The following is a 21,011-nucleotide window of genomic DNA, read 5'->3' as shown; positions in this document are numbered from 1 at the left end:
CCATCCACCTACCCATCCATGCATACATACAACCCAACCACCCACCCATTCTCTCACCCTCCTGCCCATCCTCCCACCCATCCATCCACTTATCACTGTCCCCATCTATATATTTGTCAACAACTCACTCATCCACACATTCATATCTATTTATCTATCCACCCATCTACCTACCCATCCATCTAACTATCCACATGTATTCACCCAGGCATCCATCCACCCACTTTGCTTCAGATAGCCAACAAGCCATTGATTTACCCACCCATCATTCAACTCCTTCTCTCTCTCTCTCTCTCTATCATTTCATCCATCCACCCACCATTCACCCTTTCATCCTCTCATCATCTATTCATCCAACCATGCATCCACCACTCATTCATTTGTTCTGAGTTCCGCTAAGCTAAGTCTAAGCCATGGTTCATGGAAGTGTGGGTCCAGCACTTGCCAACGCTGGCCCACTGCCCACTTCGGCAGTTCTCTGTAGTATATCCCACTTAAAAGTGGACAGAAGAACTGTGCCTCACTGAGCACCCCCACAGGAAAGTTCTGGGGAGTCATGACAAGGAGTTAAGAGTTCACCCATCTGCTGGAGTTGTTCAGAGAGCTCCAGAATCCAGTGTGCACATAGCTACAAGGGGTGCCTGAGGCCACACTCGGCAGCTGCTGGGGCCGTTACGTCACTATATTGGTTCCCACCTGTGTGGTGTTTTCTGGTGTCTGTGTCCCGAAGTCAGGAAGCTCCAAGGGCAAGAGAGAGTCTTGGGCTTCCCATGTCCACCTCTGCTTCTGGCAGGGGCACCTGGGCTCATGGGTCAAGTGACCTTGTTGCTGGTCTCTGTTGCCTTCCCTGTGCCCACTGTCTCCCTTCCCCTGGAAGTACCTGGAGGAGCCCACACTCCTTTGTGGGGCAGTTACACTATCCCTTTCCAACTGGGGTGCATGGAAGGCAGCAGGAAGGGCAGCTCTTGAGGCTACCCACAGTATCCACACAAGGCTAATCCTTAAAGACCTGGCTGAGATCTCTTCTTCCTTCCCCCTTCCTCCTTTTTCTTTCCTCCTGACTCCTAGTCTCTGGGCAGCTTGGTCTCTATACCATGCTGGTATTCCTGGGCCTCTTTGCTTTGCCTTTAGAGCCTGAGAGGGACCTTTCTTGAAAGATTTCACCAGTGGAAACCTGTCTTCTTTCTTTCTGTCCTCTCAGATGGAACCAGGAACTTGGGATACAGCTGTGGGCTTTGCTCTCCATCACCTCACCAATGGGGGCAGGGAGGGACAGACGGGCCAGGGCAGTTTTATTTCCTCCCTCCTTTCAGAGCTCTGGAGGCTGGGATTTGCCCCAGAGCAGGTTGGCTCAGGTTCTGAAGGTGTATGGTGGGTCTGAGGTCCCTGGACCCTTTCTGCTTAGAAGAAGGGTAAACGTGCTGAGAGAGGCTTCCAGATTGTGGGGGCGAGCAGTGGCTGCACACACAGCTGAGGACGTGGCTGGGAGCCTTGACACCCCTCTCCCTGGGGATGTGGCAGGCAGCCCAGGGCATGATGTCACCCACCACGCTCCCAGCCCCCAGCCTGGGCTCTGAGGCCGTCTGGTGCATTGTCTCATGCCTGGAGCATCTTGCTGGGCTCCTGTCCCCTCTGGCTGGGATGCAAAGCAGGCAGCCGCATGGACTGAGCACTTGCCAGCATCATGGGCTGCAGCTGACCCTGCTGGGGACGTTCTCAGAGGCCTCCTGAAAACAACCCAAACAGGGAAAGAGACTGATGCTCCCAGGACAGAGGTCAGGACAGTAGTGCCAGACAGGGACCCCAAAGGGCCTCATCCTAAGCTGCAAGTTTTCTTGAAGCTTTTGTTTTATCTCAAAAGTGCTGTGACTCTCACATCCATAGCCATCTTCCTACTGTGCTTGTTTCTTCATTGGAAAGGGTTCCCTGCAGACAAATCTGGATGGGCTGAACCCTCTGGACAAAGAGGAGGCCATTGCACAGCCCACCCACACAGTGGGCAGTGTCTGAGAAGACCTCAGAGCTGGTCCCAGGTAGGTGGGGTCTGGCCCGTGCAGGTCTGTCTGCTGACTAGCCTACTCAGAAGCCATGGTTGTGGGGTACGCTCCACTGAAGGCTGTTCCCAGCTCCTCAGAACATCAGTCTCAGGGGCCACCATCACCCCCATATACGTGACATCCTATCGATTATAACGAATAAAGTCCACCTTGAAACTAATTGTGTTTACAATGTCTTAGCCTTTGCTCAATACTTTTAAAAATGCTCCCTTAGCACATATTTATTGGCAGTAAGTATCACTGGGCTTCATTATGACATTTCATACATATAATGTAATTTGATCACCCCACCATTTCTGTCTCTTTCCCTCTGCCCACTTCCACTGGCCCCGCCCAACTGCTTCCTCTTTGGCTTCGTGTCCTTTCTTGGCAGCCTGATGAGTTTCCTTAGGGGAACACAAGTGAGGGTTAGTGTACAGGAGCACAGCCATCTTACCAACGTCTACACAACTGAAGAAAATGCCTGCTCCTCGTCCAGTGACCATTAACTATTGTAATTCCACATAGAGGGTCCCCATGAGCCCTTCTCCACGCCATGACAGTATGCTGACAGGCCCAGTCTATTGCAGATCTTGCGCGTTTGAGTGCAGGAATCGTGCTAGGAGTCAGCATGCTAGAAGTCAGCATGGCACATCATTTCCCCCACTTCCTCTGCCCCTTGCGTCATCCCCGCCCCTTCTCTGCTCTTCCTTGAGCTTCGGAGAGGTCCCCCATTTGGCAGAGGTGGAAACTGAGGTTCAGAGAGGTAAGTGGCCTGCTTTGGGTGACCATTGACTGTCACTACTCATTGCCTCAGGGCTGGCCTCTGGTTCTGGTTTATTCCTAAGGGCCTCTGTGGGACTACCAGGGGAGCCTTGGGCATGGTGGGGCAGAGCTCTGAGCCCTGTGCTTGCCTGCAGGTGTGCCACTGGTCAGCATGGCTCCCAGGATTCATGGTTACCTGCAGCAGCCCTTGCTGGTGTCCTGTTCTGTGTACAGCATCCTCCCCTTCCGGCTGCAGCTGCAGCGAGATGGAATGAGGCTGGGCGAGGAGCGGCACTTCCAGTGAGTGGCTGGTGGGCAGCATTGTCCCTGATCCTGGGGCCCCTGTGCCCTGGACAGATCTCAAAGAGTGGGCAGCAGGAGAGAGAGTTGGGGTCAGGTGAATTGTCACCCTGGTCAGCCTGGTTGGGGATGGGGAGAGGGAGTCTCCTGGCCATGAGTGGGCCAAGGAGTGGGAATGAGGAGAGACAGCCTAGACCTTTCCCTTAGGCTGGGAGTCTAGAATTCAAAGGGGTCAAGGCATGTGCTCAGCTCACCCATCTTGCTGTGAGATTTGTCTGGCTCTTCTTATGGCACCTCAGTGAGGATTTGGGGTTCCCCTCTGTGGAGGATTTGGGGGCCTGAGGTCTCTGAGGCTGGGAAACCCTGGCTGGTGTCAGAGTGACCAGTCACACTGCCTGCTGCTCTTGCAGAGAGTCCGGAAACAGCAGCTGGGAGATCCCGAGAGCCTCCAAGGCAGAAGAAGGCATGTACCAGTGCATAGCAGTCAGCAGAGCTGGGACAGGACGAGCCAGCGCCCAGATTGTCATCACAGGTCTACCGCCTTCTCTCTGTGTGCCTGCTGGACTTCTTCCTTCCCCTTGGGGGTTCCTCCCAGTGACTCTCCATGCTTGGGGGTGGAGTCCTCGCCTGTTGGTACCTAGGGACAGTCTCTCACCCAGAACATGGCTACCATGTTACCATGACCCCACTTGAGGCTTGTAGGTGCCAGTTGACCCGCTCGATGTCAGTCTCATGCCTGATGTCCTTTCAGGGTTACTGTATCCCTGCCACAATGTCACCACTGAGCTCTAGAAGACTGGAGATACCACAGGCAGTCTCAGAATGAGATTTGATTTACTCTTTAGAGATTCAAATTGTCTGTAGAGCAGAATGGCCATGCAATTTAATGACCCCACATTCATTTTATTAATAAGTTACACAGATGGGAAAACGTAAACCGGGACATTAATGTCATTTCAACTCTGCCAACGTAGCATGTTGAGCTCCTTTTGTGTGTGGTATATGCATGCATGTGCAGGTACACTCTCCTGCGAACATGTGTGGAGGGCCCAGAGACCGACATCAGGTGTTTCCTCTTGTTGCTTTTGAGACAGGATCTCTCATGCAGCCTAGGAAAGCTTTCTAATGTTAGCCAGACTGTGGAGTGGCCCCTCCCATCCTCCCCTCGTGCTGGATTGCAGGTGTGTGGGCTGCACCTGGGTTTTATGTAAACGCTGGGCATCTAAACCTGGATCCTAATACTTGCACGGCATTTGCCTATGGAGCCAGCTCCCCAGCTCCCCAGACGAACCTCTTTCCCCACACTTTTTGGGGTAGTGAGACTGCAGGTGATTCCAGCCACCTGAGTCCACCATGTGACAGTGAGTCAGCCTGTGTCCCTCAGCACACGAGAGAGTCGACTTTTTATAAATGGTGAGCAGGTAGGAGGGCAGGATCAAGGAGCTGATCTGCCATGTACTGCTACCTATTCACACTGGCCTTTTCTTTATTCCTGCTGAGCTACATTAAACTGCTATAACCGCCATGACGCTTCAATACGTACCCCTAAAATCAGGGGATCCTCTGAAAAACTAAGCTCCCCTGGTTAATGGCTGCACTAGGAGGCTGAGGCAGGGGGGTTGCTGCAAGTTTGGAGTCAGCCTGGGCTACATAATGAGTTCCAGGAGGTCCACCAGGCCCACAGAGGGAGACCTAGTCTCAGCACACACACACCTCTCAAAGTATGAGCACTTCAGTACTCATTAATTTCAGCTATAGTCCAGTTTCCCTCGTTGTCCCCAAATATTCCATCTAAGCACTTTCACTAGCACTGTCTTCTTTTTCTCCTCTTCCTCCTCCTCCTTTTTTAGTTGAGACAGAATCTCACTAGGCAGCTATGGTGGAGCTGGCCGTGTGATACAGGCTGGTCTCAAACCCACAGCAGTCTTAGCTCTGCTTCCCAGGCATGGGGATCAGGGGCCAGCGCCACCATGCACACTTGGACATTTTCATCTCCTCTAGGTGCAGTGGCCTGTTGGTCCTCCTCTTCTGGTGGGTGGCCTCTGATCTTGTCACCCTGGTGGCTTGTGTTCCTGGAAGAACAGACTTAGCAACATTTCCTTCGTGACCTTGTGTCTGTTTTGGGCTGCTTGTTTAAGCTCACCCTGTAGAAGGACAGAGATGTTTCCAGCAAGGTTCTTCCTCTCTGGGCTGGCTTCATCCTGGCTGGGATGTTTGGCTTGGAGGGTGTGAGGATCTGAGTAGATCTTGTTGAGTGTGTGTTGGCTGTGGCTTGTGAGCACATCCATGCTGTGAAGAGCTCCAGGGTTTGATAGCACCCTAGGGAGAATGTGATGGGGGACACGCAATCTCCCCAGGGGCCAGGCATCTCTGAATGGTGAGCAGATGCAGGATGAGTGCTCTGCTGGCTGATGTGTCCCGAGGCAGAGGGGACAGCTGTTCCGCACCCTGGCTCCTCAATCCCTCCTACACAACTATCCTTTCAGACCCTCCACCAGAGCTGGTCCCCGGCCCCAATGTGACAGTGTCCCCGGGGGAGACTGCCATCCTGACCTGCCAAGTCCTAGATGAAACTCCTTATAACTTGACGTGGGTCCGGGACTGGCGAGCCTTACCAGCCACAACAGGCCGCGTCTCCCAGCTACGTGACCTGTCTCTGGAAGTCAGCAACGTCATCCCTAGTGATGGTGGACAGTACCAGTGCGTGGCCAGCAATGAGAACGGGGTCACAAGGGCATCTACTTGGCTCCTGGTGCGAGGTGAGGATCCTTCCACTCCTGTTGCTCCCCTAGCACAGCATTCTACCTAGTGTTCACTGGGGACACCATCAGCTCTTCCCTGTGCTCAGCCTTGGAACTTTTAGAGACGGAAGGTTCTGTCTCCTTCTGCCTAAGTTATGATCACTATTAGAGGTTCACCATACAGGGCTGGGACAGTGTGAGAGCTCAGAGGTCAGATGGGCCTGGGTACAGATTGGGGAACACTGGCTGGATGATGGTAGAAAGGCAGGAAAAAAGGCATCCATGTAGGAGTTTCAGGACTGGGTGTGGCTTCATTCTCCCCAAGACTCTCCTCCCTGGGGTGCCAGCCCACCAAGTGTGAAAAAACACAGCAACTCAGCAAATGCTCTTAATTAGCCAGTAACTCCTACTGGTACCAGGAGTATGGTGAGAGACCCTGTCTGGGCTCTACAGGACAGAGATTGATTAGTTATGTCTTCCTGGGCATGGAAGTGGGTGAATTTGCTTTTTTAGGGAATTGGGCTGGCAGCTCGGCTTGAGCTTCGAGGGATCTATAGACTGAGAGTATCTAATAAAGGAACCTAATTTGGGGGTCAGTTTTAGGACAGGTGATGGGGTTCACCTAATGGTCACAGAGATGTGACTATCTCTAGCACTGGCACCTGCCTGGTGCCCAAGGCCTCCAGGGATGCCGAGCTCAAAGCAACTATCCAGGACAAGAGGCTCTCAGACTTCCCAGTGGGCACTGGTGTCAGCGCCTAGCTCCCCACCTCCAGGGATACCACCTGGAAACTCTGGGCCTGAGGGCCTGTGTTTCCTCTCCTCTGACTCCCCTACTGTGCCTGAAGGTCAGGTGTGGGGAAACACCCTGGTCAGAAGGGCCCTTCTCACCCACAGAGGCTCCTCAAGTCAGCATTGACACCAGGTCCCAGCGCTTCTCCCAGGGTGTGGAAGTGAGGGTCAGCTGCTCAGCCTTGGGCTACCCCATACCCCACATCTCCTGGAGCCGTGAGGGCCTCACCCTGCCAGAAGACAGCAGGTGAGTGGGCAGGAAGAGAGGTCTGGGCCTGGCAGTAGCTGGACAGAGCTCTGGGAGGTAATCTCTGCATGCAGGTCTTCTCAAAAAGGGTGTGGTGTGTGGCTGGCTTCTGCCAGGATCCTCTGAGCATGGCGTGGCTTGAGCGGTCAGGTGTTCAGACTTCAAAGAAGAGCCCCGTTAATTAAAAATGACTAATTGCTTAGCCGGCCTGTCCCAGAGGAACCTGCCAGCGTCTGAATGTCATTGACTAGTGACATTAACTTGTTATTATGAGGACTATGAGGCGACCATATGTCACACATTTTTCTGGCATGACTCCAGAATCCATGTGGATGCCAGAGGAACACTCGTCATTCGGGGAGTAGCCCCAGAGGATGCTGGGAACTACAGCTGCCGGGCCACTAATGAAGTTGGCACAGACGAAGAAACAGTCACCCTGTACTACACAGGTACTTGGGCCACAGCCTCCCTGGACACACTGCTTCCTCCCTCCTGCCCAAGGACACTGAGCATCTGTGGCTACCGGGCCCTGTGGGTAGAGCCCCTTACGTGGGACATAAGGTGGACATTGTGGTGGAGAGTCATACAAGGCCCATGCAAGGGACTGGTATTCCAAGTAGCAGGGCCAGGAGAATAAGCATGGATGCCAGGGATGTGTGGGGCAGCTGGAGAGGGGAAAGACCTGTCTCCACTGAAGTTAGGGAAGGCCCAGCCTCAGGGTAGCCAGCCCCACCTTCCCTCCTCTGGCCCACACAGACCCACCATCCATCTCTGCTGTCAACGCCGTGGTTCTCACAGCTGTCGGGGAAGAGGCTGTGCTACTGTGTGCGGCATCTGGGGTCCCCCCACCCCGGATCATCTGGTATCGAGGTGCGTTGAATGGGGAGAAGCCCAGGAAATGTCTACCAGGGCCCCGGACTTACAGTTCTCAGAAAGGTCACTGGCAGGCAGAGACTCCCAACAGGGAAAGGGGTGGGAGTGGTCACAGGAGAGCCAGCTGGTTCCAGAACCCCAGCAGTCTCATAGTCCACCAGTACCCAGACCTGGGCCACCCGTCTCTCCCTGAGCCTCGGCTTCCTTATCTGGAAATGAGATGCGTGAGGATTAAGTGCGCGTGTGTTTAGAGCAAGTGTGGGCTAATTCCTAGCTGAGCTTAGCTGGTGAATGGAGCTGCTTGCCATGCCTGGCATTGAGTAGTGCACTGGGCAACTTCTGAAGGTCAGCCAGGGTTTCCAGAGGTTCTGCACATCTGGATGCTCCCCCAGCAGTGCCTGTCAGGAGTCTCGTCAGAGCCCGCAGGCTTGGAGACAGGCAGGCTGGTAGTCTTGGCCTGAGTTTTGTCAATGGCATTTGTCTAGGTTCTCTGGCTAGCGGGCGGCGGGAGCCTTGGGATTCCTGGCACAGTGATGGTGACCCAGCATGTTCTGGCCAAAGCCTCCTCGCCCCGCCCCGCTCATCAGAAAGGGCCTTAGGGTGTTAGGGTGGCACCTTCTTCAGCCTTTAGAAAGGAGGGAATTCTGACACCTGCTGTGACACGCGGAGCCATGAGGAAATGTGGAGAGGAGGCAGGGCCCCCAGAGACATAGACTAGTTAGCATGTCATTGGCATGAGGTCCCAGAGCCATTCATGGGGGCCAGTCAGTGAGTGTGAGCTTACATCATACGTGCATACGTGCAAGTGTGTGTGTGTTGTGTTGTGTTTAGTGAGACAGTTGCAGGGGGAGGTATGGAAAGAACGAGGAAGCAATGTCAACTCACCATGAAAGTGCTTAATGCCCAGAGCTGAACACTTAGAGACAGGCAATCTCTGTGAGTTCGAGGCCAGCCTGGTCTACAAAGCGAGTCCAGGTCAGCCAAAGCTACACAGAGAAATTCTGTCTCAAACAAACAAACAAAAAAAGAGTGTCGAGATGGGGGAGGGGACATAGGCCCGAGGGTCCTAGGAGAGATGTCAGGGAGGCAGGTATGATAGGCACCGCCCACCTTTTCCTGTGCACTAAAAGCAAGTCCCAGCCTTGGTGGGACCAGAGACAGTAAGGAGGCCCTGATGTGAAGACCTTGGCGGTAGAGTCTGGGTAAACCCTAGCTGAGGGCAACAAAGGGCCTTGGGAAAGACTCAGACCCAGACACACCTTGGGAATGAGCCCAGGAGCCATGGCTTTGGGGAGAACCACCTCCACGGAGCCTCCTGTGTGGCCTGTAGGAGCCTTGGATCAGGAAGCCTGAGATCCTAGCTCCGTGGCAACTGAGGGCCCCAGCCATTGCTTTTTCGTCTTTGGTTTAGGGGGTCTGGAAGTGATTTTGGCTCCTGAGGGCTCCACTTCCGGGATGCTTCGGATCCCTGCTGCTCAAGAGAGAGATGCTGGCCTCTACACCTGCAGGGCTGTGAACGAGCTGGGTGATGCCTCTGCCGAAATACAGCTGGTGGTTGGACGTGAGTGTAACCCTACGCACCCCTCCCCTGCTCCCCCTCGTGCCTTTAGTGAGGAAGCTAATATCTGTGGCACAGGATGCCAGTGTGGAGCTCTGGAGACCCAGAGGAAGCAGGGACACACATTAGCTCCTGCCGGGAAACACAGCTTTGTGGTTGTGGCTAAGTAACAGGAGTTTTCTTTCTAGAAAAGATCTCCAATGTCCCAGGCTGGTGTGGAACTCCTGAAGGAAAGCCACTGAAGAAATAGAGAATGATAGCTCCTGCCTGTTACTGGTCATCCTAGCCGGGGGCTCTCCCTGGCTTTGTCCTTGGGGGCCCTGTGAGAGGCTTTTGAAAGGAGAACTTCATGCTTAGACTGTCACCACCCTGGCTGGACCTCAGTGGGGGTAAAATAGCCCAATGATAAAAACAAGAGCTGTATCTGGTATCTATGTCTTGTATCTGGTATCTGGTATCTGGTATCTGCCAGTTCTGAGCATGCTCCCTGTGCACACGCATGTACCGTCATGACCCTGGGAGGTAAGGGTCATCAATGTGCCATTTATAGATGGGGAAATGAGACACAAGGTGGGCACACGGCTTGCCCAAGGCCACGCAGCTAGGCAGCGCAGAGTTGAGAGCTGGACTGTGGCTCTGAGCCCTTGACCCTGGTGTTTAGGGAAAGCATTGCACAGTAACCAAGAGAGTGAGTGTGGACATCCTTCCTTCCACTGAGCTCCAAGCTACTGCTTGACAAAATACCGAGACATGTGTGCATGGGATGAGGGAGGCTCACATGTGAAACACTGTCATTGTCTTTGCTAGAAGGTTCTAGAAGACTTGACTGTGGTCATTAGCCCTGGCTCCGAATCTGATTACTCTTCAGCTGAGTCTTATATCTCTGGGGTCCAGGCTGAGGTCCCCTTTTCCTTTGAAGGTCTGCTCTTAACATTGGCGCCATCTCCCCAGCTCAGAGGGAGGAGGCAATGGGCAGGGGTGGAGCAGAGTGGGCAGCTGGATCTTGGGCAAGCCAGCCTGGCAGTAATAGTGGGAAATCAAATTTCCTGCCCATCTGGGCAACAGCTGTGGTCCAGCCTTCCTGGCTAAGTTGGCAGACACTGGGAACAGGTGGGTGCTAGGTCTACTTCCTGCCTGAGAATGGACTTCTTGTAGTGTGTAGGACCCGGGAAGGAAGGGAGACCGCCTGCCTGTCTTTCCATCCAGAGCCTAAGTGGTAGAGCAGCCTGCAAGACCCCTGGCACTTTCTGGGTGGAAGAACCCAGAGCTTGGTGCTGGGTGAGTGCTCTGCCACTGAGCCACATCACTGGAAGGCACATTTGAATCACCTTATGGGTCTGGTATTTGTCAATCAAGAGACCTGGACCACTTGTTTGGCAGAGTGGTTTGGCCCCCAAGAGTCCCACTTTCCTCTCTGTGTGGCAGGATGGTTGCAATAGGGCCTTGAAATGAGAGTCCTTGGCAGACTAAAGCCAGACTCTGTTTGACTTGCACTCCCATGGGCAGCTAAATCAACACATTTAGGTGGCTGTCTCCTGTGCCCAGGAGGAGCAAGGGCTCTAGAAGGTGTGTGGTTCCCATATGGTAAGCATGCCAGCTTTGTGCCAGCATCCCATCTCCAGTTCTGTGCCCTGAGCTAAGCTATCCACACCATTGTTGTTTGTTCGAGACTGGATCTCATGTGGTCCAGGCTGACTTCAGACTTTCCATGTAGCTGGGGATGACCTTGAATTTCTGTTACTGCTGGTCAGGTCCAGGTTTGGGATATCTCCAGGTTCTTGGTTTCTTGTTCGAGGAATTGAAATATAAGTTCACACAGATTTGAAGAAATATCAAGGAAACTTTATTAAAGGCAAAGCAATAGAAAATGTTGAATACCCTGCAAGAGAGAGTGACGGGGCTCAGGGGGCCCCATGATTGTTTGTGGCTTCTTTTCATGGGGTTCAAGGAAAAGAACTTGGCTACCGAGAGAGTGAGTGTGGTTCTGTTTTGATTGACATCTTTCTACTACATGTGTCACTTTCCATAACTCGTCTGATGTTAATCATAAGACACACATAAGTGTGTCTAATCATGCACAGGCATGGAATGGGTATTCTTCTTCAAGAAGAATACTCTAACGGAGGGCACAGTTTTGCTGTAATGCATGTACCCAGAACCAGTCCAGGTGGAACTGGGCCTCTACCACCCCGTACCTGGACACAACTGTGTTTGGATAAAAACTGTTGATGATCACTTTGAGGAGAGGAGACACTTAATCCGTCATCCAGAGAGGGCTGCACACCTAGTCTGGTGTAGAGGAGCTTACTTGGGGGAGGGGCTTGTGCAGGAGAGGGAGCTCGGCTGCCGTGTGCACCACTTCAATATATTTATGTTTATCTTTATTGTATGCGTGTGTGGGTATTCTGCCCACATGTATGTGTGTGTACCATGCATGTATATTTTTGGTGCCCACAGAGGCCAGAAGAGGGGCTGGGAAGCCCTGGAAAGGGAGCTAACGGGTAGTTGTAAGCTACTATATTGGGTGCTGGGAATTGTACCTGGGTCCTCTAGAATAGCAGCCAGTGCTCTTAATTGCTAAGCCATTTCTCCAGCCTCCCAAGTACAGTGTTAAAAAGGAGGGTGTGCACAACTAAACTAAGTGAGGCCCCTAATCCTCTCTGTGCCTAACTGCCTCACTTCTGACCCCTCTGCCCCAGCGCCTGCCCCAGCGCTCTGCCCCAGGCCAAGGCAGAGAGAGAGCCACTCCCAGAGAAAGGAGGCGGAGATGACATCATCACAGGGTCCCTGCCTCTGCCCTCACAGAGAGTCAGTGTAGAATCGAGGCCGAAGACAGAGAGGGCTGAGCACACCGACCAGGCCCTGAGAAAGTTCTGAGCATGTGGCCCCATCCCGATCCCCCACATTTCACTCAGTCACCATTTGCCCAGTGAGAGAGATCCAACTAGAGAGCCTTCAGTCTTGACACGCCACTGGGTTCTGCGGTCTCACATATTTGGGAGCTCTGGGTAAGGGATACCTGACTCATCAAGTGGCAGCTTTCTGTGTGGACCCACGGCAGGGCATCTCTGTGACTGACCCCTTCGAGAAGGACGAAGAAGCAGCCGGTGCTTAGGCAACCACTGCAGAGTCCTTGAGCAGCTCCTAGGGGGAAAGAGAAGAAAGGGCCTGGGCCTCAGCACCTGCCATTGACCGCTCTGACCCTCAGTTTCCTCACGTGTGTGTGACTAGAGGATTTGTGATGCCATCTCTTAAACTCCATGGAGTGTTAGTGAAATGGTGTTTCCGAAAGCATTTTCTCCTGGTGGTTGCTTAGAGGGTGTCCAGTGCAGCCATTGCCCTCACATTAGGGAGTTGAGCTGGCGAGGGCTATCTATCAGCAGGCTTGGAGCAGGCTAGGAGGCAGAGGCAGAGCTGAGGAGGGACCCGGGTGGAAGAGCCACTGGACAGAGTGGCTCCAAACCCAAGGCTTGCTTGCAGGAGGTGGTAGTTGGCCCTCACCATGGTGAACACTGTAGAGCAGGTTTCAGGGAACTCAGGCTAGGGCCTGCACCATGGGGAGGGGTCCTCCATCTCTGAGGACCAGGGCTCTGAACCACTTTCTGTGGCCTCGGATCCCATGAAGAAGGGCCCCATCTGCAGCCGGCTCACACACAATCTCCAGTCTTTTCTGGTAATTTTCCAAGCTGTGTCAGTGTCTCCCTTTAATGTCCCTACTCCCAAGGCCAGGAAAGAAGTTCAGTGTTGTCTGAAGGTGGCTGGCAGTGTCTGGAGAGAAGGGAGAAGAAGGAGGAGGCTGCTTTCCCATGGCTCTGGATCCACCCTGTTAATGAAAGCCTGGACCTCCAGGGTGGATGGCTTAGAGACATGGACTGGCAGAGTACCAGGGCTGGGGGAGGGGAACTGGACTCTCTGGGTTGGGAACAGATCTGCGTGTCCTGGAGGACAGGAGCTGGAGTCTCTATTCTGGGGGAAACAGCTCTATTCTTCTTCCTCTCCCAGCAAAAGCAACAGTGTATTTACCGGAAACCCCAGAACTCCAACAGCTTTCTGGGAGAATGGAGTCTGGGGTGCCTGGAGCAAGAATTAGGGGCCTCCCCACTCTTTGTGCTCTGTTCAGGTTTTCGTGGCTTTCATGGCTGGCTCACCCTCGTGTGGGCCTCAGGCACCTGTTAATACATATTCGCCAGCCAGCATCCCACAGTTGACCATGTGTAATGGGAATGCTTTCTCATGTCGTGTTTCACGTGCTTATTCCAAACAGTTCCTGGTACAGGAATGGGAACAAGGTAGAGAGTGAGGACGGCCTGAGGGCAGGGCCATGGAAATGGCGGGTGTGGGCTTCAGGTTAAGCATGTCAGAAGCCAACACAGAACCCCCCTACCAGCCTAGGGTTCAGAAAAGAGGTGAGGTAAATAGGGAAGTCGGGGAGGCAGAGGGGCTCACTGCTTAGCCCCTGTGTGAACCCTGACCCCTTATGGGCTGCACCTCCATCCGCCTTAGTCACAAAGGCTTTTGTGGCCACATGACTCCTTGTAGGTGGTAGGCCCCTAAGGAGGAAGTGCAGCCAGGAATGCCAGTGTTTCCCCTTGCACGGCTACCCAAGTCCCCCACCCCCACCCCGTGGGACCGTGCAAGACGCATGTACAACCACTACTCATCCAAAACGAGCTCATTTTGCATCGTTTCTGGAACTCTCTGGAGGTGGACTGAGCTAGCCTCAGGTTGGCCATGGATCTACGATCAAGAGTGCCCTTAGGTTCACGGGGGGTGAGCCCGGAAGGTGCTCCTAGAGATGAGACCAAGTGAATGGACCGTTCCCCGGGTCCTGGCTCACTGGGGGGCCCCACAGAATAACCACCTCCCACAGATGCACCCAGGCTGACGGATCCTCCCCAGGACGTCACGGCAGAGCTGGGCAAGAGTGTCTTCCTCACCTGCCGGGCCACAGGCCGCCCACCCCCGATGGTCACCTGGCGTCGTGGAGATGGCCAGGCCCTGGAGCCTAGGAGGGGCAGCAGGACCGGGCAACGGGATTCAGGAGTCTTGGTGTTTGAAAGTAAGAGAAGGGAGCTGGGGAGGGCTGGGCGAGGGGACAGGGTTGAGGAGGGCAGGACCGTGGCCCCAGCACTTGCTGTATTAGTTATCTTTCTTTTGATGGGATATAGCATCATGGCCAAGACAACTTATAGAAGGAAGGATTCATGTGAGGCTGACAGTTCCAGAGGGATAAGAGTCTGTCACTAGCATGGCAGAGAGCATGGCAGCAGACAGGCAGGCACGGTGCTGGAGCTTCAGCCGAGAGATCACATCTTGATCCACAAATAGGAAATAGAGAGAGGCACACCAGGTTCAAGTCAGTGGCACACCTCCTCCAACAAGGCCACACCTCCTAATCCTCCCTAAAAGGCTTCTACCAACTAGGGACCGAACATTCAAATAGATGGGCCTATGAAGGCTATTCTCGTTTAATTGGCCCTGGGAAGGTGGATGTTGGCTCTCTCGGGCTCTGAGTGAGTCCTTCCATTGTGAGATGGGTCACCATTCCAATGATACTAAAGGCCTCCTCAGCAGCAGGCCAGCTGCCCCTCGCTGACATATGAGTAGCACACGTGAGCAGCTCAGCTGTCCCATTCCACAGTGGAGCAAGGTGAGGCCCAGCGGCATCCACCTCCCTTCCTCTGTTACCCTGGTCCTGCCTTGCCTATGTGTGGGGCCCAGCTGTGTACTCGCAGTGTTAGAGTCTGTGGGTTCCCAACGACCAGCCCCATTCCTCTCCTCAGGGGTAGGCCTTGAAGACCAAGCCCTGTATGTGTGTGAAGCTCGCAACGCGTTCGGGAAGGCCCAGGCTGAGGCCCGGCTGGTGGTCACTGGACACGGTCTGTGGGTGAAGCAGGAAGCTGTGGGTAGCGGGAGGCGGGTGCTCCAGCCAAGCTGTGGGTGCCCCAGGTGCTCCTTGTATCTACCGTATTGGACCAGTGTTCCCCCACATTTGTATTTCTGCTCCTTGGGGCACATGCTAGGAAAACTAACATTCAAGGCTCCCCAGGCTTGATGTACTCATGGGCTTCTTGGGGAAGAAGCAAGGGCTGGGTCGGTGTCCCTCAGACCCGTGTAACTGGCCATTCTTCTGTTCCCACAGCGCCCCCACAGATCGCCAGCAGTGCCTCCACCGTTCGTGTCCTGGAGGGACAGCCTGTGTCCCTGACTTGTGTCATCCTGGCGGGAAGGCCCCTCCCTGAGAGACGGTGGCTCAAGTCTGGCTGGCCTGTGAGTACTAGGCTTCCCTGAGAGCTATGGGCAGAGGACAGAGAGGGGGCTGTCAGCCACACCTCAGCCTTGGCCTCGAAGCTACTCCATTTTGGAATATCCCCCTCCTCCTCCATCTCTGTCCTGCCTTACCCCAGAACCTGCCTCCTGAATTGCTGACATCTGTGGTCCTGTCTCCCTGCTTGCCGCGCAATGGGGGTGTCTGAGGAGGACGGATGCAGGGGTGGGTCTGAGAAGGGGGGACTCAGGGGTGCCTGGACACGCTGCTGTGATGTTCCCAGGGAAGAGCTGGTTTAGCTCATAGCAGAGCATTCAGGGGCCGTTTCTTCAGTTCAAGACATGGGGCTGTTTACACTGTCTCCCTGCCCCTTGTACCTTTTCTGTCTTCCCCGTGTCATCACTCTTGAAGCCTCTGTGCCTTTGAGACTATAAAGGATTCCCCCTCCCCCGTGTTTCTCTAAAGCACCAGCTGACGGCAGCTGGGACACCTCAGGAAGACAGCCAGTGCTCGTTTGGGCTTTCTATCCCCCACACTCTGCTCCTGGCCTGGCCCAGCCACCGGGCTGCAGGAACAGCCCCAGAAACACCGAGGCTCCTGTCAGGATCACCCTGCTACCTGCAGGCAGGCTCGGGCGCGTTTCTAAGCATCCTGCCTCCCCATCCTTCCGTCCCATCTTAACTATTTCCTGCCTCGTGTTCCCACCAGGCTAGATAATCCTGCCTGTGTGCTCTAGCCCATGCTGTTCCTGCCACCAGGTGCCTTTCCAGTCACCCTTGCTTGTCTCCCCTGTGCTGGGCTAAGGACAAAGCATGCAGCACAAAAGCCCCTCCTAGTTCCCATCGTCTGCCTCCCTCACACCTAGCCACTTCACCCATTTCACACATAGAAAAAACTGAGGCTTAGGGAAGTTAAGCCACATGCTTAAAGTCAGCTAGCTAGTGGGTGCCTAGGCTAGGCTTGAACCCTGTGACCCGTGCTTCAAAACTTCAGAGGCATGAGCATGAGGACCCTCTGTGGCCCACGGTCTGTTTGGTTCTAAATAAAGATTTATTGAAACGCAGCCCCTCACAATTAGTCTGTTTGTATTAAATTGGGCAGTTGAGACAGAGAGCACATGACACAGACAGTTTGCCGACCCTGTTTCAATTCTCACACAGAGCATCATCTGTGATTAAGCAGGAACATCCACTCAATTACCATGTATGGAAAGACCCCTTTGGGTCTTGTGACTTAGCTTGTGACTTAGACAGCCCAGGGGCTCAGCTGGGGTACAGAATGTGCAGCCAGGATCTGGGATGGTGACTGGGGCAGCCCAAAGGGTCAGGCCTGCTGGAAACATCTAGGACATCTCAGAAGAATTTAACAGCTTGACATCGTGGAGGGACAGCCTGCCAGTCTCTCCCACTCAGCCGTGGTGGCTCCCCAGAGCAGCCCCCAGAAGCTGTCCAAGCTCTTGGCATATCTGCATGGCTACAGTCTCCATGTCTTCTCTCTGGGGCCTCGCTGGCATCGAAGGGCTACCACTGCCCCTCAGCCTGAGATCTCTATCCCAACTCCACATTCTAATCGCTAACTCTAAGAGGACAGCTTTGGATTAGGCCGGTGGCCCCTGGCCCATTTAGCTGCTTGCCCGGCTGGCTGAGAAAGGGGTCGGAGTGGGGACTAGGATATGCAAGGGTGGGGTCCCCTTACCCCGCCGATCCCAGAGAAGGGGGGAGGGCTAGAGCAACATTTCACCCCACCAGGCTCTTCTACCAGCTCTGGCCCAGCGTCCCCAGCAGGCCTGAAGGGCAGAAGCTCTTAGGGGTGGCTCCTACCCACCCAAGTGCTGATCCCTCCGTCCAAGCTCCTGCCTCTCTGCCCTCACCAGCTCCCTCCAGGCAACCGGCACACTGTCCGCTCTGATGGCAGCCTCCACCTTGACCGGGCGCTGCAAGAGGATGCTGGGAGATACAGCTGTGTGGCCACCAACGTGGCGGGCTCTCAGCACCGAGATGTGGAGCTCGTGGTCCAGGGTGAGTGTTGGATCCCAAGGTGGTGGTGATGGGCTGAGGGAAGGTGCTTGAGACAGAGTGATCTTGAATGCTTTTGTTGGGAAATTTTGTGAAAAGGACATGTCTTGACTACAGGGAAATTAGCGTTGACATATAACTGTACTGTCCATAGATAAAAGGCCAGGCGTATGTTTTTATATTTTACGCAGGTGCCCTGTCTGCAGCTACCCCTTGGCGTCCATGGTAAACTGGTTTCCAAATACGCCCTTTGCTTAGAAAAATTTGTACATGCTCAAGTCCCTCACATAGAATGAACGGTATCTGAGCTTGGCAGGCAGCTCAGTTGGCCAAGTGTCATCGGGCATGTTCAGAGCGAGTTCCACCCCTATCACACAGACGGGCATGATGGCGCGCACCTGCACACAGCATCTGCAGACGGAGGCAGGGGAGCCGGGAGCTCAAAGTCACACTCAGCTGTAGAGTCAGAGGCTAGCCTGAGCTACACGAAGCCCTAGGTAGGATCTGCAGAGGACGTGTACACATCCTGCTGTAGACTCTGTGCGGCTTCTAAGGCCCAGTGAACGGAGACACTTCAAAGGAGCATCGTATTTATTTACAAAGGAAAAAAAATGTGCTCTTCAGTGGAAGTATTTTTCTAAATATTCCCCCTCTAAGGTTGTTTGAACCTGGCTGGGAATACAGGACTGACAGCACATAGATAATGTTTATTTCGAACAGTCATTTATGCATGTACAACTAGAGAATATATATTCATGATGCATAGTACCTGGACGTTCCTTATATGGTTTGTGGTGGTTATTTTTGCTTGTTTGAGACCGGGTCTCTCTACACAGCCCTGGCTAGCCTGGCACTCACCATATAGACCAAGCTGGCTTTAAACCTGCCCCTGCCTCCTGAGGGCAGGGCTTAAAGGTGTGTGCCCTCACGCCTGTCTCTTCATGTGTTCCTTATATCTGGCTCCCTACCTGTCATTTCCCTATAAATCCATGTGTTTATTTTTGTGTGTATAGTGTACGTGTGTACGCCTGTGTGTTCGTGGGGGTGGCGAAGCTGACATCAGGCGTCTTCTGCCATCACGCGTCTCCTTTCCGTGTCGCTGTCACATTCGTGTGTGTGCCTGCACCGCAGCGTACATGTGGAGGTCAGGGGACAACCTGGGGGAATAGGCTCTCTCATTACCATGTGGGAGCCAGAGAGAGAATTCAGGCTATCAGGCTTGGCAGCGGCCCGGCACTCACGGAGCCATCTCACGGCCCACCCATCACATCACTTTCTGAGGTAGGACCGATGAATGATCCCAGAGCACACTGATTGCCTCGACAGGTTTCATGCGTTCCCACCACCCCTTCTCTGTCTCTGTCTCTCTGTCTTTGTCTGTCTCTCTGTCTCTCTCTCACACATACAGTGCCTAGAGGCCAAATCTGTGACACTGGGTGTGGTCTAACCTGGTCTCTTGGCTTTGTCACGACCATTCCACACATACCACTCATCTGCTGGGAGCACAGGAAAGGCATTTTCCTCCCTGGACACACTCCCTGAACCTCCAGGGCTCTTGGCTTCCGGCTTCCTTCCTCATCATGAGTCCAGAGCTCCTGGGTATGCCTCTGGCACCTGTTTCTAAGTTCATTCTGTCCTGTGAATGTTGTTTTCTGGTGTTTCTCATCAGTCTGTCCCCAAAGCCATGAGCGGGGAATCGGAGTCAATTTAGCTTTCTGGCACATCCAGGAATACGGGGACTGAGCGATTACGTGGTTTACACAAAGTCCCAAGCAGAGAGACCGCACAGCTGTCCCAGCACAGGCAGCCTGTGTCTGGGATGGGTTCAATGACCGCCAGCCATGTGGCCGCACTTACTGAGCCAATTTTCTTCTGCTGTTGAATTTCTTTTAGATATCAGACCAACAAAAGGTTGGTCAATATCAGTGTTTTCTAGCAGCAATGTGAATGAAACACATTCACAGGCGCTATCCACTTCTAAAACTTTCCATCTCTGTCTCTCTGTCTCTGACTTTCATATCCATCTCTCTGTCTCTGTCTCCCCCACCCCTTCTCTCTTTGTGACAGGGTCTTACTCTATATCCCTGGCTGGCCTGTAACTCTTTTTAGACCTGGCTGGTTTTGAACTCACAGTGATCCACCTGCTTCTGCCTCCTGAGCACTGGGATCAAAGGTGTGCGCCATCATGCCAGGCTTGGAGCGTTCTCCTTTCTTCTTCTTGTATCGCAAGTGAGGACTACGTGTGTGTGTGTGTGTGTGTGTGTGTGTGTGTGTACTTAGAAGTCAGAGGTTAATGCTGGGCATCTTCCTTCATCTCTCCCCACCTTATGCTTTAAGGTGGACCAGCTGGTCAGAGAGCCCCGGGACCCTCCTAGCTCTGCCAGTGCACATCACAGAACCTACCTTTTATGTGGGTGCTGAGCCCAGGTCCTCATGGGGCAGGCTCTTTACTGGCTGAACACCGTCTAGTCTCCTCCTCCTCCTCCTCCTCCTTCTTCTTCTTCTTCTCTCCTTCCCCATTTCTTTCTAGTGCTAGGGGTGGAACTCCTAGCTGGGTGCCTGTCAGACAAGTGGATTGCCACGAAGCTGTATTTCCAGCTTTTATTTTTAATTCTGTTTTGAGACAGGGTCTCACTATATTGCCCTGGAACTTGGGGTGCTCCTGCCTCAGCCCCTCCAAGGTAGCTGGGATTGCAAGGTAGCAAGGGTACCTATACCACAAAGCCTGGATAGTTTTTTTTTTTTTATGGATTTCTTAGAAAAATTGAGCAGATTTGCAAAAATATCCTATGCATCCCTATCCCCTCACCTTCAGCCTCCTCCATGTTCAACAGCTGCCTTCACCATGCAGAGCGGCCCCCATACTAACACTACAGGGGTCTGCCATCACTAGTCAAGTCCAGGGTGCACGGGAGGTCTGTTGATTTATACAAATCTGTCAAAACTTGTCCCCACCATGGTGGTCTCAGCCTGATGCTTTCCCTGTCTTGGAGACCCTCTGTGTTCCGAGCCCTCAGCCCCTAATACCCAGAAACCACCAATGGCTTTACTGTCTAGTTTTGAGTTTCTTTTAAGTGTCGGTTTTCTTCCTTGTGAAGGCCGAGTACTATTCCATTATTTGCCCACACCCCACTCGTTCAGTCACTGCTGGCAGACATTTGGGTTGCTTCTGGGCCTTGACCATTTGGGATACTGATTCATAAAATTGGTCTTTTTACAAAAGTGCCACCGAGAATCCATACGACTGTCACCCACCACGTCACCAAGGAAGGGGTGCCAGCCTCCCTCCCCTGCAAGGCCTCGGGCGTCCCCGCACCCACCATCACCTGGACCAAGGTAGGCAGAGCCTGTAACCTTCAGGGGAAGCCGGGGAGGTCAACCTGGTGCGTTCTGGGACGGAATGTGGGCTCTGATGC

The 21,011-nt window shown here is 53.6% G+C and overlaps 1 protein-coding gene across 1 annotated transcript in view; it reads left to right on the top strand.

Moving 5' to 3' along the window:
* The window catches only part of Hmcn2 (hemicentin 2), a 142,866-nt gene that overhangs the window by 30,758 nt on the left and 91,097 nt on the right, over positions 1-21,011 (top strand). Inside the window, exons 9-20 of the mRNA XM_055599741.1 lie at positions 2,957-3,101; positions 3,512-3,633; positions 5,588-5,860; positions 6,740-6,881; positions 7,203-7,330; positions 7,638-7,751; positions 9,166-9,315; positions 14,183-14,371; positions 15,096-15,191; positions 15,455-15,582; positions 17,454-17,598; positions 20,819-20,931. Of these exons, the coding sequence (XP_055455716.1) occupies positions 2,957-3,101; positions 3,512-3,633; positions 5,588-5,860; positions 6,740-6,881; positions 7,203-7,330; positions 7,638-7,751; positions 9,166-9,315; positions 14,183-14,371; positions 15,096-15,191; positions 15,455-15,582; positions 17,454-17,598; positions 20,819-20,931 (1,745 nt within the window). The remainder of the gene's footprint in view (positions 1-2,956; positions 3,102-3,511; positions 3,634-5,587; positions 5,861-6,739; positions 6,882-7,202; positions 7,331-7,637; positions 7,752-9,165; positions 9,316-14,182; positions 14,372-15,095; positions 15,192-15,454; positions 15,583-17,453; positions 17,599-20,818; positions 20,932-21,011) is intronic.

Source organism: Psammomys obesus, unplaced genomic scaffold, assembly GCF_907164565.1.
Source record: "Psammomys obesus unplaced genomic scaffold, mPsaObe1.curated_primary_1811, whole genome shotgun sequence".
Classification (NCBI taxonomy): Eukaryota; Metazoa; Chordata; class Mammalia; order Rodentia; family Muridae; genus Psammomys; species Psammomys obesus.
This window is presented reverse-complemented; position numbering and strand designations above follow the sequence as displayed.